Source organism: Myotis nattereri (genome assembly GCF_964212035.1).
Source record: "Myotis nattereri genome assembly, chromosome: 2".
Taxonomy (NCBI): domain Eukaryota; kingdom Metazoa; phylum Chordata; class Mammalia; order Chiroptera; family Vespertilionidae; genus Myotis; species Myotis nattereri.
Genome location: NC_138076.1, coordinates 2,924,270 through 2,938,958, shown reverse-complemented (window position 1 = coordinate 2,938,958; position 14,689 = coordinate 2,924,270). Strand labels below are relative to the sequence as shown.

The following is a 14,689-nucleotide window of genomic DNA, read 5'->3' as shown; positions in this document are numbered from 1 at the left end:
TGCTCACGACACCCCTGACCTCGCCAGGAACACAACTCTCACCGAGCCGCCAAGACGCATGTCTGTGAATGGTGTGGGCTTCCATGAGACGCGGCGACGGATGTTAGCCAGGACCGGGGACCCTGCTTGGGAAACACCAGGCCTGTGGCCACTGCTGAGAGCGTGGCTACAGCGCGGGGCTGGCTGTAAGGGTAACTGGCGGGCATCTGCATACTCCAGGGAAATCATGCTAAATAGGACCAGTCAATCATGTATTACCATGAGTTTAATCTCTAAGTCATTTTTATACATTTGGATTCTTACACTTTTAACATAAGTAAAATTACTTCCACATGGGATGGAAAGCCCTTCGAGGAGTGGTACACAGGGTGTCCAGGGCGACAAAACATGTAATGAAGTTACATGTGACCTTTGCTTAGCCTTAAGAGGAAAGCTAAGCTGAGAGAACCAGATCTGAGTTCCAGGTCTAACTCCCATCCTTGTGAGCTATGTAACAGCTCCATTCAGTCAACCTCTGGGCTTGTTTCTCCGTCTGCCAAGAGCTGACACTGCACTGCTGACCTCATCAGCTCGTGGAGGATAACTTACAGTAACATACGCGAGTGCTTGCGCATGGGAAAGCACACCAAGTATCACCCCAATGGCTAGTAAAATGGGGACCTGCAGAACGTTTTAAATAGTCAGCCCTCAGTGGCACTAGGCATGCTCACTAGAGAAACTTCACCCAGAGGGACCATGCAAATATGGCCACCTTCAACGGCAATGCTAAAACCACACACAGGACACATGGAACGTTCCAGAGAAAGCACTGAAAGACACACATTGGGTTGACAAGAGACTCTTCAGAATGAGTTAGGATGATTTACAGCATAGATGGAGGTATTTAGTCTTTAAGTGGAGAAAGGTGCAAGTCAGCTGTAAGAAAAACGCATTATGGCCCTTCTTAAGACACAGGGAACAAAATCTCATCACTTGGGCTATTTTGTATGGAAACCAGGCTTCTCACAAATGCCTGTGTGAATGTTTCCAGTCTCAGACATCCCCTGAGAGAGATAAAAGGAATGTCTACTTCTGCACAACTGCCAGGGTGAATGTACACTGACGAGAGGCCTAGAACAGAGTTCCACAGGCCCCTGAAAATGTCAGAGACCCTCCCTGCTCACCTTACTGTCCATTAAGAAGAATGGCGATACCGGGAACACGTCAAAGATAAAATTACAAATCCTACTGTGCGCTCTTACTCCTCTAATACCCACTCCGGTGGCCTTTCTTTGTTTTGATTGTAAAGTTAAGTTTAAGTAGCACTTTAACCTTTCCCTTCAAACAAACCTTCTGATGTTAGTTCTTACACACACACAAAAAAAAATTAAGTTAACAAACAAAAACAGATGAAGATGCAAGGGAGGACATAAATGAGAGAGGATCCAGTAAGTATAAAAATATGCTGTTCAGATTCAGAATAATTTAATAACTCTTCATGATTTCATATGTATCTGGAAATGGAACAGACACGTGTCCTGAGCCCGTCACGAGAGGTAGGATTCCAGCGTTTGGTACGACGTTCCAGGACAGGGTCAGAGTGACATTCCTGTTGCCCCTACAAAGACACAGCAATCAGAAGTCAGCAGAGACACTTCTAGTCCAATGAAAACACGTCATTAAAGGACTGAGGCGTCCAAAGGTTTGCCTATAACCAGCCCCTCCTAAGTGGAACCCTAACCCACAAACAGAAGTCTTCAAGCCTTTAACCCCAGGAGCACTGGGACACCAGCTGTCCAGAGGCACCCACAATGCCCTGAGCTCACTGGGTTCCTAGAGCCAGCAGCCCAAGGCTGAAATGAGGACGAAGAGAATAGGAACCCAGACTGGGGGGCATCAGAGGACAATGCGCGAGCCCCAGCTCCATGGCGACCTAGACGGCAATGGGAGCACACCTGCCGCGGTGGAGGAGGCGGACACGACCCAGGTCACTATCCAGCTCCTCACTGTGTGTGAGAAGGAAGCTGAGGTTCAGAGAAGCAAAGAGAACCAACACCAGAACCCTCAGTACCAGCTGGGCCACGTGTTACTTTCTCATCAAGTTCCCCTGGCAACTTCCTCTTCCGTCCTCAGAGCCTGTGCTGGGCAGTCCCACGCCCACAGGGCAGGGGCCCTGGGCACCGGAGCAGAAGCCTCAGAGCAGAAGCCTCGGACCTGGGCTGACAGTCCACACACTGAGCCCCGATTTTACTAGTAGATCAGTTTTGCACAGTGTTTCCATGCCATCTTCCAGGTCAGATCCATATAAATATTTCACTTATTTCCCAATCTTCCTTCTACCCTCTAATATTTTTCTTTAAAAATGCAAATACATCTTTCTCTCCCCTTCACATTTCATAAATGTAAAAAAAAAAAATGACAAAGAATTGCTCACTTGAGACCATTTCCATCGTCAAAGAAAAAATATTTTGTTTTCATATCTTTCAACAGCAGCTTCGGATTATCACCTCTCAGAACAATCTTGTCCCAAAGGACAACCTGGTTCAGAGCCTACAAGAAAATGAAAATAATTACATTAACTCAGCAGAAACAGCATCTTTGTCAATTCAAATTAAAAGTAGTGGTAAGCAATTGGTTTCTGATCAATGAAACCAACTCTGAGGGGGTTGCTAAAATCATCAATCCTCCAGCCCAGCATGGACCCTGCACAGGCTGTTACTGCTGCCAGGCCACCTCCCACCCATCTATGTGGTGCCAAGGGCTTTTGATTGCCAAGTATCACTAAAGAAATAAAGCCTTGAGTATTTTTTCTTTAAAGTAAAACATTGGCACATCATTGCTTTATTACAGCAAAATTCTATAAGTCAGACAACCTTTCAAGCCACTATTCTGACACATCATAAACAAATTGTTAGGCAGATCAGGGGCATGAAATGGAGTGAAAACACATTTGTGATCACTACCAAAGCCCAAGAACTGTGTTCTCACTAAACCACCACTCACCAGCTTGTGAGGCCAATGGCTGAGCACGTGATGACCAGAATGTGGACTAGTTATTCCTAAGAGAGGGTTCAAATGGTCACCCTCAAGTCTCTTCCTAAGACTCAACAGGAACATCACGATGGAGGGACACAGAGCCAAGCACAGGCCAGAGAGAAGCCTTTCCCTGCGTATTCATTCATTCATGAAGCAATAACCTGTCACATTCCACCTGGATTCGCTCACTAGTCGTGCTGGGGAAACGAGACGAGGAGTATAACTTAGGTACCTCTGTCACCACGGAAAGACCTACTGATCTGAATGATTTGCTGAGCCTTGAATAGCACGTGTGTCCAGTGGCTGCTCTCATCCTCAACAGCCTTTCCTGTTTTAACACTTTGTTGACTCTCAAGGACAGGGAGCACCTTAGTCAACCCAATACTCCCAGGCCTAACAAAACATCTGGTATAAAAGATATGCTCAAAATAATGTGCTGTACAACCAATTGACTGAAGTGCTAAAAATGACATTGAACTAAAAAACTAATCAACAGAAAAGCTGGTTAATTTGACATCTCTTGAAAATGAATACACCTCAAATGAAATACAGAAGCAGACTCCTTTCTAACTACAAATTACCTCCAGTCTATGCTGATAGCAAACATAAGGGTACTTAGGTAAGAGCAACACAGTTCATTTTAATTCTACAGATTTCACATTTGTGCTTTAATTCACTTATCAGAATCATTTACTCTATACTTTAGAACCTAAGATCTGTTTTAGCAACATTCTGTATTAATATCTCAACCCTTACTCTACCTACAACAAAAGCTTCAAATCAGACTGAACTAAAAAATTTCTATCACAAACTGTTTTAATATATTTTAATGTAATAGTTTAATAACTTCTAATGACAAAATCTGACAAACTCTAATATATGATTAGAAAGACTACCTTAAGTACTCAAATTGGATCCCATACAACTCCAAAAGAAAGAAAAATGCTCAAGACAGGTACAGTGGGGCCTTGACTTACAAGTGTCCCGACTAACGAGTTTTTCGAGATACGAGCCGTCTCTCGGCCGATTTTTTGCTTTGAGTTGCGAGTTAAAATTCGGGTTACGAGCCAGCTTCAGATACCCCACTGCTAGTTGGCGCAGCGAACGTCACAGTGAACGTCACAACATCAGCCCAGCATCACGTGTCTCACTCGTTCACTTTATGATTTGACATACGAGTAATTTGAGTTAGGAGCTCCGTCACGGAACGAATTAAACTCGTAAGTCAAGGCCCCACTGTATTTATTAATTGCATAGGTATGGCTTCATAAACTATCAAAACAGCTCAAACCATGTATTTATACATATAAACATCTAGATGGGCTATAAAATAACCTCAGAAATGCTTCAAATATAGTAATCTTTACAGTTTTTCATTACATGTCTGGGTAACCAGAGTTATAAGCACAGATCACAAATCTCATTGATTCAAATGTCTTGGTGTGTATCTTTCTAATTATAGCTGTCCAGAGAGAATACTTCAGCTCAAAGAATCCTACAGCTGGCCCTGGCCAGTGTGGCTCAGTGGGCTGGGAATCATCCTGTGCACCAAAAGGTCACCCACCATTCCCTTCCCAGTAGGGGGCATGCCGGAGGCAGCCAATCAATGTTTCTAACTTACATCAATGTTTCTCTCTCCCCCCATTCCTCTCTCTAAAATCAACAAAAACATATCTTAAAAAAAATCCCACCCAATGCCACCTCTCCATTTCCTAATATGCTCACAGTTCAGCAGCTTCCTTCCTGAATGTATCACTGCAAGTGGCCTCCAAAGGTTTTTGATCACAAATTATTTTGAATAGAAACCCCTAAATATGCACCTTCCTTTACAAATTCCTCTAATACACTTTGCTGTTACCCTTCAGTAGCAGCACCACCGGCAGGAAGTGTGCGTTTCCAACAGGCTTCCTGACTAGGCTGTTTCCTCAGCCAGCTTTCACTAGATCTAGGCGTTTTTCATCCTTTAATGAAAGTGGCTGAGCAGTTCACGAGGACCGGGCATGTCAGCTGTGCCGAGCTCCTGTGACATATGCGTGGACCACTGGCGTTCTCTTCACCTCTGGGAGCTCTGCAGGGATCTTTTCAAGCCATTTCTCCATCATGTGAGGATTCATTTCTTTAAAACTGGACAACACCACCCACTTAACTTTGCACAATGCCGAATGCCAATGAATGAATGAATACACACAGAGAGCCAGTCAACCTCTTGCCCTCCAGAATTCCTCACCACCTCCAGAGTATGAGGGCACACATGTTTTAGGAAGCATGGAGCCAACCCCCGATTTGGGGACTGAGTATTACTATCAGTCCATGTAGAGTCCGAGTAAAGTTTAACTGCTTTCCCTTTTCAGTTTAAATTGAGAAACTTACAGATTTGTGGTTTCCCGAATGGCATGTAGGGGAGCTGAGAAGTTGCCACACCAACCTGATATCAGTAAGAAGGTGAGCCGACTGAAACTGCAACTCTGCTCGGATCCACAGGAGAAGAACGAGCAGCTCGCTCTCCGCAGACCCCCAGGGAGGCCCTCGATGCTCCCCAGAGCCCACGGCGCCTAGAGCTACAGGCTGCCATGGGCTGGTGATTTCTACCAAACTACTCAGGTCAGGAACTTTGAATATACAAAATTTATATTTCCATAAAGAGTAAGATGTTACATATCTACCAAAATGCTTATATACTTACGTTATTTTTTGTTGAATACTCTGCTGATAAATAAAGAAACAACTGCTTAACATTCCAATCAAATATATTCTCTAGATGTAAACAAATTAAGGAATAAATCATAAAGCAGCATACAGCTTTAAAACAGATCTAAGTTACGCTTAAGTATTCACAGCAATACTAACACCAAAATAGAGAAAAAGAAGTGGCCCACAAACATACTGAGCCACTAATTCAATGAAAATATATAAAAGAGAAAAGATTTCATTTTTCAAGCACACGATTCCACTACAGTTCTAAAGTATAACCAATCATCATAATTTAAATGTACTGACATGCAAACATCAACGACACTCAAGTAACTAAATCAAGTGTAATAAATTGTAAATGTGGCTTTTTGGACACATCAGTAGGGATCAAACATCTCAATCCATGAAATGCTTTGGTAGAATATGCAGTGGTCACCAATTTGGTTTCATCAGTTTACCAGAGTGAAAAAACATCACCAGGGTTAATTACAAGACTGAGAAATGGGCTGTGTTCATGTTTGGATTTGATTACGTGGTTATGTCACATACTACATGTTTACAGACTGAGAGCAGCAGACTCATGTGCTCACTAGTTGAGAGTCACGATGTCAGAACAGGGAAGTCTAGGACAGCGACCCTTTCCCTCTGGCTAGCTCCACACTGTAGTCTTTGTCTACTGGATATATGTGTGTATTTGTGTTTTGTTTTGACTTCATCTCTTCACCTTCTTTCCTTCAGCTCCCCCCCCTCCCTCCCCTCTGACACCTCTGTTTGCTCCATGTGCCCAGGCCTCGGTGCCATCCCTCATGTGAGTGAGATCACAGCCAGGGCACTGACCTCTTTTCCCTTCGACTGTCTGGGATGAATACCGTCCTGAACCATAAACACATAGGTCATAGAATAACTGCATCTTATTGGTCATGCTGCATAATAAGGATGCGTCTGATTGGTTAATTCTTGGTACTAGAAATCCTTATATGTAAGTATAGGCACCTATTTTTTTAAGTAATTTTGGAGCAAAAAAGGGGTAGGTGATTACTATTATTTATTTTTTGGTAAAGCAATGGAAATTATGCCTATTTTTTTGTCAGATCAGCAAAACATATACTTTTTGGAGTGCTGCAGAATTTTAATTAGTTTGTGTGCCATGAGATGAGAAGGCTGAAAATCCCTGGTCCAGACACAGTTACTACTTTCACACTCGATCCAAACTGCCTCTTACCAGAGATGTTTCTAAATGATGGGAACACTTAACAGCAGGCAGTTTGGCATACACTGGACTTTTCTCACGGTGTACTCCAGCTCCTCAAAAGGGCCTATGTATATATAACTAATTTCTAGTCTACTTCCAAACCCAGTAATTTATTTCTAAAAACCAAGTGAAAACCAATGCCATGGGGCCCTGGCCGGAGTACCTCAGTTGGTTGGGCATCATCCCATTCACCAAATGGCCACCAGTTCGATTCCCAGCCAGAGCGCACACCAGGTTGTGGGTCCCATCCCGTTGCTCTCTCACGTCGGCATTTCTCTCTCTCCCTCTCCCTTCCTCTCTTTTTAAACTCAGTAAAAAAACCAAAACAAACAAAAAAAAACATTTAAAAGGAAAGAAAAAACACACACACGCCATGGGAGCAGAGACACATCGGGTGACCCTCGGAGGCCCACGGTCTGCAGCTGCTTCCACTGTCCAGACAGCGGCTCTACAGCTCTGACCGAGCACGCTGCACACCCAGCGTCAACCCTGGGTTTTAAAAAGGCAGCGAGATCGCCATGGCAGAGAGCAACACCCAAACACTCATGCAAGACGCTAACGAAAGATCAGCTGGCCAAGAGTTGTCAAAAGCGGGGAACTCAAGATGAAGAGAAAATATTTAAATCTCCCCATTTTAAAGTAACTCTTTCAAATGTGATGATTTCTGACTTTTGTCCTGAAAATATTTATTAAAAAACTGCAATGGCAAAATGCTAATAGGACTCACCAACACTCATTTTGACCATGATCTTCCAACCCATAACAGACGTTTAACCTGTGTTTCTACCATAAAATACGAAGATGTACTTTGGGATTGCACAGGAAATGCTCAATGTTGCCAGGATGAGCACTGGCCACATTATTCCTTCTTTAATCCAAATGATCTCATTCTCCTTCCGAAATACAGACTCAGTCTCTGAAAGCTCTCCATTTACTTAATGTTCCTGCGAAGAATTTAGAGTATCTTCACGCAGTAACCCCTGAGCCTACAAATACAATTCCTCCAGGTGTGAACGAGGGGAATTCACGCGATTTTACTGATGAAAACAGAAGCTGGCATCCGTTATGGGTGGAAGATCGGGGTCAAAATGAACGCTGGTGAGTCACATTAGCATCTGCCATTATACTGTTTTTATACGTATTTCCAAGGCTTGGTTGGTAGGCACCCTGCCCCCCAAATCACGGAACAACATGTGTCTCATCACAGCACCAGAGAAAAGGCAGCGAAGCCCTGTCTCAAAGGATATCGGCCGTGATGTCGAAGTTAATGAACCCCAGGTCGCTTCTTTCTCTGGGTCCAGTGAAGTCTTCCACGTTTTTCCTAGAAGTAGAGAGAAAAGCTTCACCATCCTGTGAACCGATCAACGTGCAAAGCTCACATCATTCCTGAGGACACAGCCGTGCGCAGGGGAACAGCAGTTAGTTCCACGAGGAAACAGGGACCGTCAGGGAGTCAGGATGCACGTCCTCATCCCACGTGAAAGCCCACCTTCACCTGCCTCCACGGCCCCCACAGAAGCCCTAACAACCCGGGGGAGAGGGAAGCTGCTCAGAGATGCCCTGGCCGGTCTGGCTCAGTGGATAGAGCCTCGGCCTGTGGACTGAAGGTCCCAGGTTCGATTCCGGTCAAGGGCATGCACCTTGGTTGCGGGCACATCCCCGACGGGGGTGTGCGGGAGGCGGCTGATCGATGTTTCTCTCCCATCGATATTTCTAGCTCTCTATCCCTCTCCCTTCCTCTCTGTAAAAAGTCAATAAAATATTTTTTTAAAACGAAAAAAAAAAGCTGCTCAGAGAAAAGCGTGGATCCAGGAGGTCAGCCATGTGGCAGGAGGGGGAGAAGGAGCCGGCTCCGGGGAGGCGCGCTGGCGGAGGGTCTGTGTCAGCTCCACGGCGTGTTTTGCACATTATCTCAAAGTGTAGCAGCCGGGCGGTACCTCCCCTTCGGACAAACGGGGGTGAAGGCCCAGAACCGCCCAGAACCGTAAGGCAGCGGCTCCGAGTCCACGGCAGCCGCCAGCGGTGCGGCGTTCACTGCGCACCCTGCTCTCCCACCGCCACCACCGCCGGCGGGGCCCGCGTCCGCCCGAGGTCTGAGTTTGGAACCTAAAACACAGCATCTAGCGAACACCGCTTAGCAAAGAAACACAAAACAAAATAAAAATAGAAGTGCGGGGCGGGCGGTAGCTATCAGACGGCCCGCCTGTTGGGGATTCTGACAAGTAAAAGGCACCGAGGGCAAACCTGTTAGCAGACGGAACCGCAGACAGACAGAGGCCGAGGACAGTAAATAACCTGCACATCACACAAGCGCTGGGAGGCAGGCAGGCCCCCGAGGGGCCACGTGCGGCGCTCGCGGCTGGGCCAGCGGCGGGTTCTCCCCACACAAACCCCGTTCCCCCCCCCCCCCGCGCACCCCACCGTCCTCGCCCCCTTCAGGGCCGCCGGGGAGCCGGCAGCACCGCAGGGGCCGAGGCGGGGACCGGGGGACCCAGGGGGAGACCGGGAGACCCAGGCGGGACCCGGGACCGGGACACCCAGCCGGGCGGGCGGGGCGCGGGGGACCCAGGCGGGGACCGGGGCCGGGAGGGCGGGCGGGGCGCGGGGGACCCAGGCGGGGACCGGGGCCGGGAGGGCGGGTGCGGCACGCGGGACCCAGCCCGGAACCGGGGCCGGGGGGGCGGGCGGGCGGGGCGCGGGGGACCCAGGCGGGGACCGGGGCCGGGAGGGCGGGCGGGGCGCGGGGGACCCAGCCCGGAACCGGGGCCGGGAGGGCAGGCGGGCGGGGCGCGGGGTTCCCAGCCCGGAACCGGCCGGCTCGGGCTGGTGTGTGGCTCCCTCATTGGCCGGCGGGCGGGAAGTGAGGCACAGGAAGGAAGCGAGGCGCTGACCAGGGCAACGCTCAGACTTAAAACTGAGGGACCCGGCGGAGGGTGGGCGTCGGGGGAGGGCCGCGAGGTGCCCGGCCCGGTGACGGGGGCAGGGAGCGCCAGCCCGGCCGCACTCACAGCATGATCCGCGAGACGTGCAGCCGCACCGGCACGCTCCGGTCCTTGAAGGCGGTGGTGATGAAGCAGCCGAAGGTGAGCGCCGCCATCACGCTCAGCGAGAAGGCGAACAGCGAGTTCGCCCGCGACAGCACCGTGTTCATCGCGGCCGTGCGCCCCGAGCCCAGTTCCGCACGCACAGCCGGGACCCCGTTCCCGTGGCGGACCGGCTGCCAGCGATCCGCGCCGCCTGCGCCGCGCGCGTGCCGCCGCGGCCCCGCCCCTTCCGGTCCTCCGGCGGGAGCGCGCGCCACGCCCCCGGGACACGCCCACTGGCTGGGACTGGGCCGCGCGCGGGTCCGCCCCTACTTCCTGTCTTTCGCCGCCACCAATCAGCGGCGCGCGGGGGAGGGCGGGGTTTCTCCAGGCCGACCCGCCCCCTCCGCCCTGGCGGGCCCACGGGTCCCCCGGCTGGTGCTGCCCCTGGCGCCCGCCGCCAGGTGGTCGGGGTCGGGGTCGGGCGGGCTGGGTGGCCGATGCCTGCGGGGCGCTGCCGGGACCTGCAGTCCCGCAAGGTGGTTCGGGCTGTGCCCTGGCGCGTGGCGACTGGAAGCAGACTTGACCCCACGCGGGGTCCTGCCTCTGTCACTTGGGTCCAGGAGCTGATGCCCCTTAGGGGGGTGGGGGCTGGGGGCGGAGAATGTCGCAGGCCCTCTCTCTCCTCCCCCCTCACCCCCCAGCCGCCCCGGTGAACCTTCCTCTTTCGACCTCATCCACTTCCTGCGGCAGCTAAAGCGGTTTTAGGCGTTAACGGTTGGCGCCGCAGATCTAGTGTCTGCGCTTCACCGGGGATTTCCTGTAACCGGCTTCGCTGGGTTCTGAAAATCAAAGGCGACAAGTGGCCATGAAACTGCTGCACAGCACCTTGTGTGAGAATCTAAGATCAGCAAGGCATCAGTACTTATTTTTTAAAATGTTTTTTATTGATTTTTAGAGAAAGGGAAAAAGATAGATAGAAACGTCCACGAGAGAGGAGCATCATCATTTGGCTGCCACCTGCACACTCCCTGCTGGGGATGGGGCCTGCAGCTGGGGCTTGTGCTGTGACCTGGAGTTGAACCTGCGCCTCTTGGCTCCTGGGTGGAAACGCAGCTGCTGAGCCACACCTGCCGGCCCAGGCATCCGTGCTCGATGGCCCTGGGTGGGTGGGTGGGTGGGGGGGGGGGGGGGTCAGGCTCTGACTGTGCCAACCTTTGGCCTTAAATAGAGGGTCTGCAGACTCCTTCTTTCACAGCTGTGGGTTTGGGTCGTAAAAGAATTGAGAGGCGACGGAAATCTGCACAGATTATTTTAAATTTTAATAAACCAAAAGAGGTTCGTTAAGAACAGCTGGCCTAGAACATGATAGGTACAGACTGGGAAATGATGGTCTGACCCCGGTGCTGGCTTCTGTCATCCATTAATGAGCCCTTGCTTCTTTGCATTATTCATTATTCAATGTCATACAGCCTTGCAGTGGGGATTATTACTGAGCGCCTACTGTGTGCCGGCTCTAGTTTTGAGAGTACAGCACTAATAAGGGAACACCCCTGTCAGATTGGAATAGAGCCACTAATGCAAAATGGAGAGAACCTTAGTTGAGTTTAAAAAAATTTTTGTCTTCCGCCAGCCACAGCTTGTTCAATAACAACTGTTTATTGAATGCCTGCCGTGTTGCTAATGATAGAGAGATGTATAACAATCACTTTGTACCCTCATGGAGCTTATAATCTAGCAGAGTTGATAAAATACACAAAATGAAAGAATACATACCAAGGAGGTTACAGAGTGCTGTGGACTTCAGAGGAAGAATTGACATCTGTGGCGATGTGGGACCAAGCAGTGTCTGTGAAATATTTAACACAGAGCCTGAACAGCGTGGGTTAGGTACTCTTATGGGGTGAGTTAAAGGATGCTCATTGTTACAGATGTGGATGTCCAGGGAGAGTATCCCAAAAGAGGCAGTATGGGTATGGAAGAGACACCCAGTAGTGTGGTCCAGCTAAACTATATCTATCTCTATATATCTATATATCTATATATCTATATATCTATATCTATCTATCTATCTATCTATCTATCTATCTATCTATCTATGCCGGAAGCCGGTCCATCCTTGCTGCTTGACACAGTCGCTGCAGGGAAGAAACTTCTGCACAGCATATGTTCCAAGGGACCTGGCGTATACGGCATACTGTTTGTAATATGTTTGCTCCCCTTCTTAGCGCTATGTGTTCTTACCAGGGCCACCTCCTCGGGAAAGGGTGTTTCCCCGGGTGGGAATGTTTCCCTGGAGTTAGGGATTATCGGGACTAGGGAAGGGGATAAATCAGTAAAACCCCCTCGTGTTACAGAAATACCGTGTACCTCTTATGGGGAACTTAGACTAAGACCGTTAGCAATAAATTTAGGACTTGCTAGGCCCACAGCCCCAGGGGTCTGCCCACCAGAGAAAGTACCAAAGCCTAGACCTCTAAAAACCCACTGACGCAGGGCAGTCCCAAGGGAGACCACCAGCAAGGCTAAAAGGACAACTATCTAACAGTTAAAGAAATACCGCTGCAAACAATGTAGGCGGGCTCCTTATCTAAAAATCTTAGGCAAGCTATGCAAGCAGAAAGACTTAACCTAACTGCCAGGCAGGTAGTTAATCGCCATAGCTAAGAACAATCACGCTTAAGCTGCATAACCTTTACTTAGGCCATAGAATAGGAAAACCTTCAGTTTTTTCCTTATAGCTTAACAGTGGAGCAATAGAATAGTAACCTTAGAACAGAAATAACAAACTAGCCCTTATAATGGAACACAGAGACTAACCTTTAGAATAGAATATAGAAACATAGACCATAGATAAGATTAAAATCAGCAGAGCTAAATAGAAATAAGATTTTTAGCAACGGTCAGATAAGAAACTGTAAACATAAAACACGAAACTGTAAAAGGTCAAAGGAGGATCCAAAACATACCATGATGTAACTATAGAGGCATGCTTATAGAATCAAATAGTATAAATACAGTTGTAACAGGACAATAAAAAAGAACTTGACTATGCTGATCATCTGAACACTGTCTCCATGTCCTTCATTCTTCGCCGACGCCATCCACACCTTTGGGAACCCCTGGACTGCTGGGGCTGGACCCTGGCATATAGATATATATATATATCCTATCTAATAAAAGAGAAACATGGTAATTAGCCGTAACTTCGCTACCCTTCCCATTGGCTAATCAGGGTGATATGCAAATTAACTGCCAACGAAGATGGCGGCCGGCAGCCAGGCAACTGATGCGAACAGGAGGCTTGCTTGCTCCAGTGACGGAGGAAGCCAAGGTTCCCCGCCTGCTGCTGCTGGGCTCTGAGCTGCTCTCTAAGAAACATTGTTATAAATATAGAAGCTAAACCATCCCCAGAAACCTGCTTTCAGCCAGCCAGAATCTCAGAGCTGGAGTCGCAACAAAATTTCAAATACAGAAGGTAAACAAAGCCCAGAAACCTGCTTTCAGCAGCCGAGGTCTCACAGCTAAAGCCGGCTCTCAGCTCCAGTGACAGCCATAGAAGGTAAATAAATCCCAGAATAAAAAAAAAAAGAAAAGAAAAAAGGAGAGGTTGGGAGCTTCAGTCACCTGCCAGCCTGAAAACGGCCCTCAGCCCCTCACCCAGACTGGCCAGGCATCCCAGTGGAGACCCCCACCCTGAAGGGGGTGTGACCAGCTGCAAACAGCCATCATCCCCTCACCCAGGCTGGCCAGGCACCCCAGTGGGGACCCCCACCCTGAAGGGGGTGTGACCAGCTGCAAACAGCCATCATCCCCTCACCCAGGCTGGCCAGGCACCCCAGTGGGGACCCCCACCCTGATCCAGGACACCTTTCAGGGCAAACCAGCCGGCCCCCACACGTGCACCAGGCCTCTATCCTACATAGTAAAAGGGTAATATGCCTCCCAGCACTGGGATCAGCGGAGCAGCGAGGCCGCCTGGCACCGGGATCAGCGGAGCCGCAAGGCCTCCTAGCACCGGGATCAGCGGAGCCGTGAGGCCTCCTGGCACTGGGATCAGCGGAGCAGCGAGGCCTCACTGCCCCTGTGTCAAGCAGAGCCGCAAGGCCTCCCAGCACCGGGATCAGCGGAGCAGCGAGGCCTCCCAGCACTGGGATCAGTGAAGCAGCGAGGCCTCACTGCCCCTGTGTCAAGCAGAGCCGCAAGGCCTCCCAGCACCGGGATCAGCGGAGCAGCGAGGCCTCCCAGCACTGGGATCAGTGAAGCAGCGAGGCCTCACTGCCCCTGTGTCAAGCAGAGCCGTGAGGCCTCCCAGCACTAGGATCAGTAGAGCCACAAGGCCTCCTAGCCCCTGGAGCAGCGTGACAGGGGGCAGCGCCCAAACCGCCTGATCACCCTGCGGCTCTGTGTGTGACAGGGGGCAGGGCCACAACCTCCCTATCCACCCTGTTCTGTTCGTGACAGGGGAAGGTGCCCCAACCCCCTGATCAGCCCTGCTCTGTGCCTGATAGGGGGGAGCTCCCCAACCCCCTGATCAACCCTGCTCTGTGCATGACAGGGTGCGGTGCCCCAACCCCCCCATTGGCCCTGCTGTGTGTGACGGGGTGGAGCCGCAACCTCCCCATCCGCCCTGCCCTGAGTGTGACAGGGGGGAGTGCCCCAACCCCCTGATTGGCCCTGCCTTGAGTGTGATGGGGGCAGCGCCCCA

The 14,689-nt window shown here is 49.9% G+C and overlaps 1 protein-coding gene across 2 annotated transcripts; it reads right to left on the bottom strand.

Moving 5' to 3' along the window:
* Positions 1-247: 247 nt before the first annotated feature.
* On the bottom strand, positions 248-10,221 carry SPCS3 (signal peptidase complex subunit 3). 2 transcript variants are annotated; one of them, XM_081084555.1, is made up of 5 exons: positions 9,967-10,221; positions 8,206-8,279; positions 5,699-5,775; positions 2,414-2,529; positions 248-1,597 (listed from the first exon to the last, which is right to left on the bottom strand). In XM_081084555.1, the coding sequence occupies exons 1-5, from the start codon at positions 10,107-10,109 to the stop codon at positions 1,465-1,467; spliced, it is 543 nt and encodes a 180-aa protein (XP_080940681.1). In that variant the 5' UTR covers positions 10,110-10,221; the 3' UTR covers positions 248-1,464. The 2 variants fall into 2 exon arrangements, with proteins under 2 accessions (XP_080940681.1, XP_080940682.1); XM_081084556.1 differs by lacking the exon at positions 9,967-10,221 and adding an exon at positions 9,203-9,362.
* Positions 10,222-14,689: the final 4,468 nt, after the last annotated feature.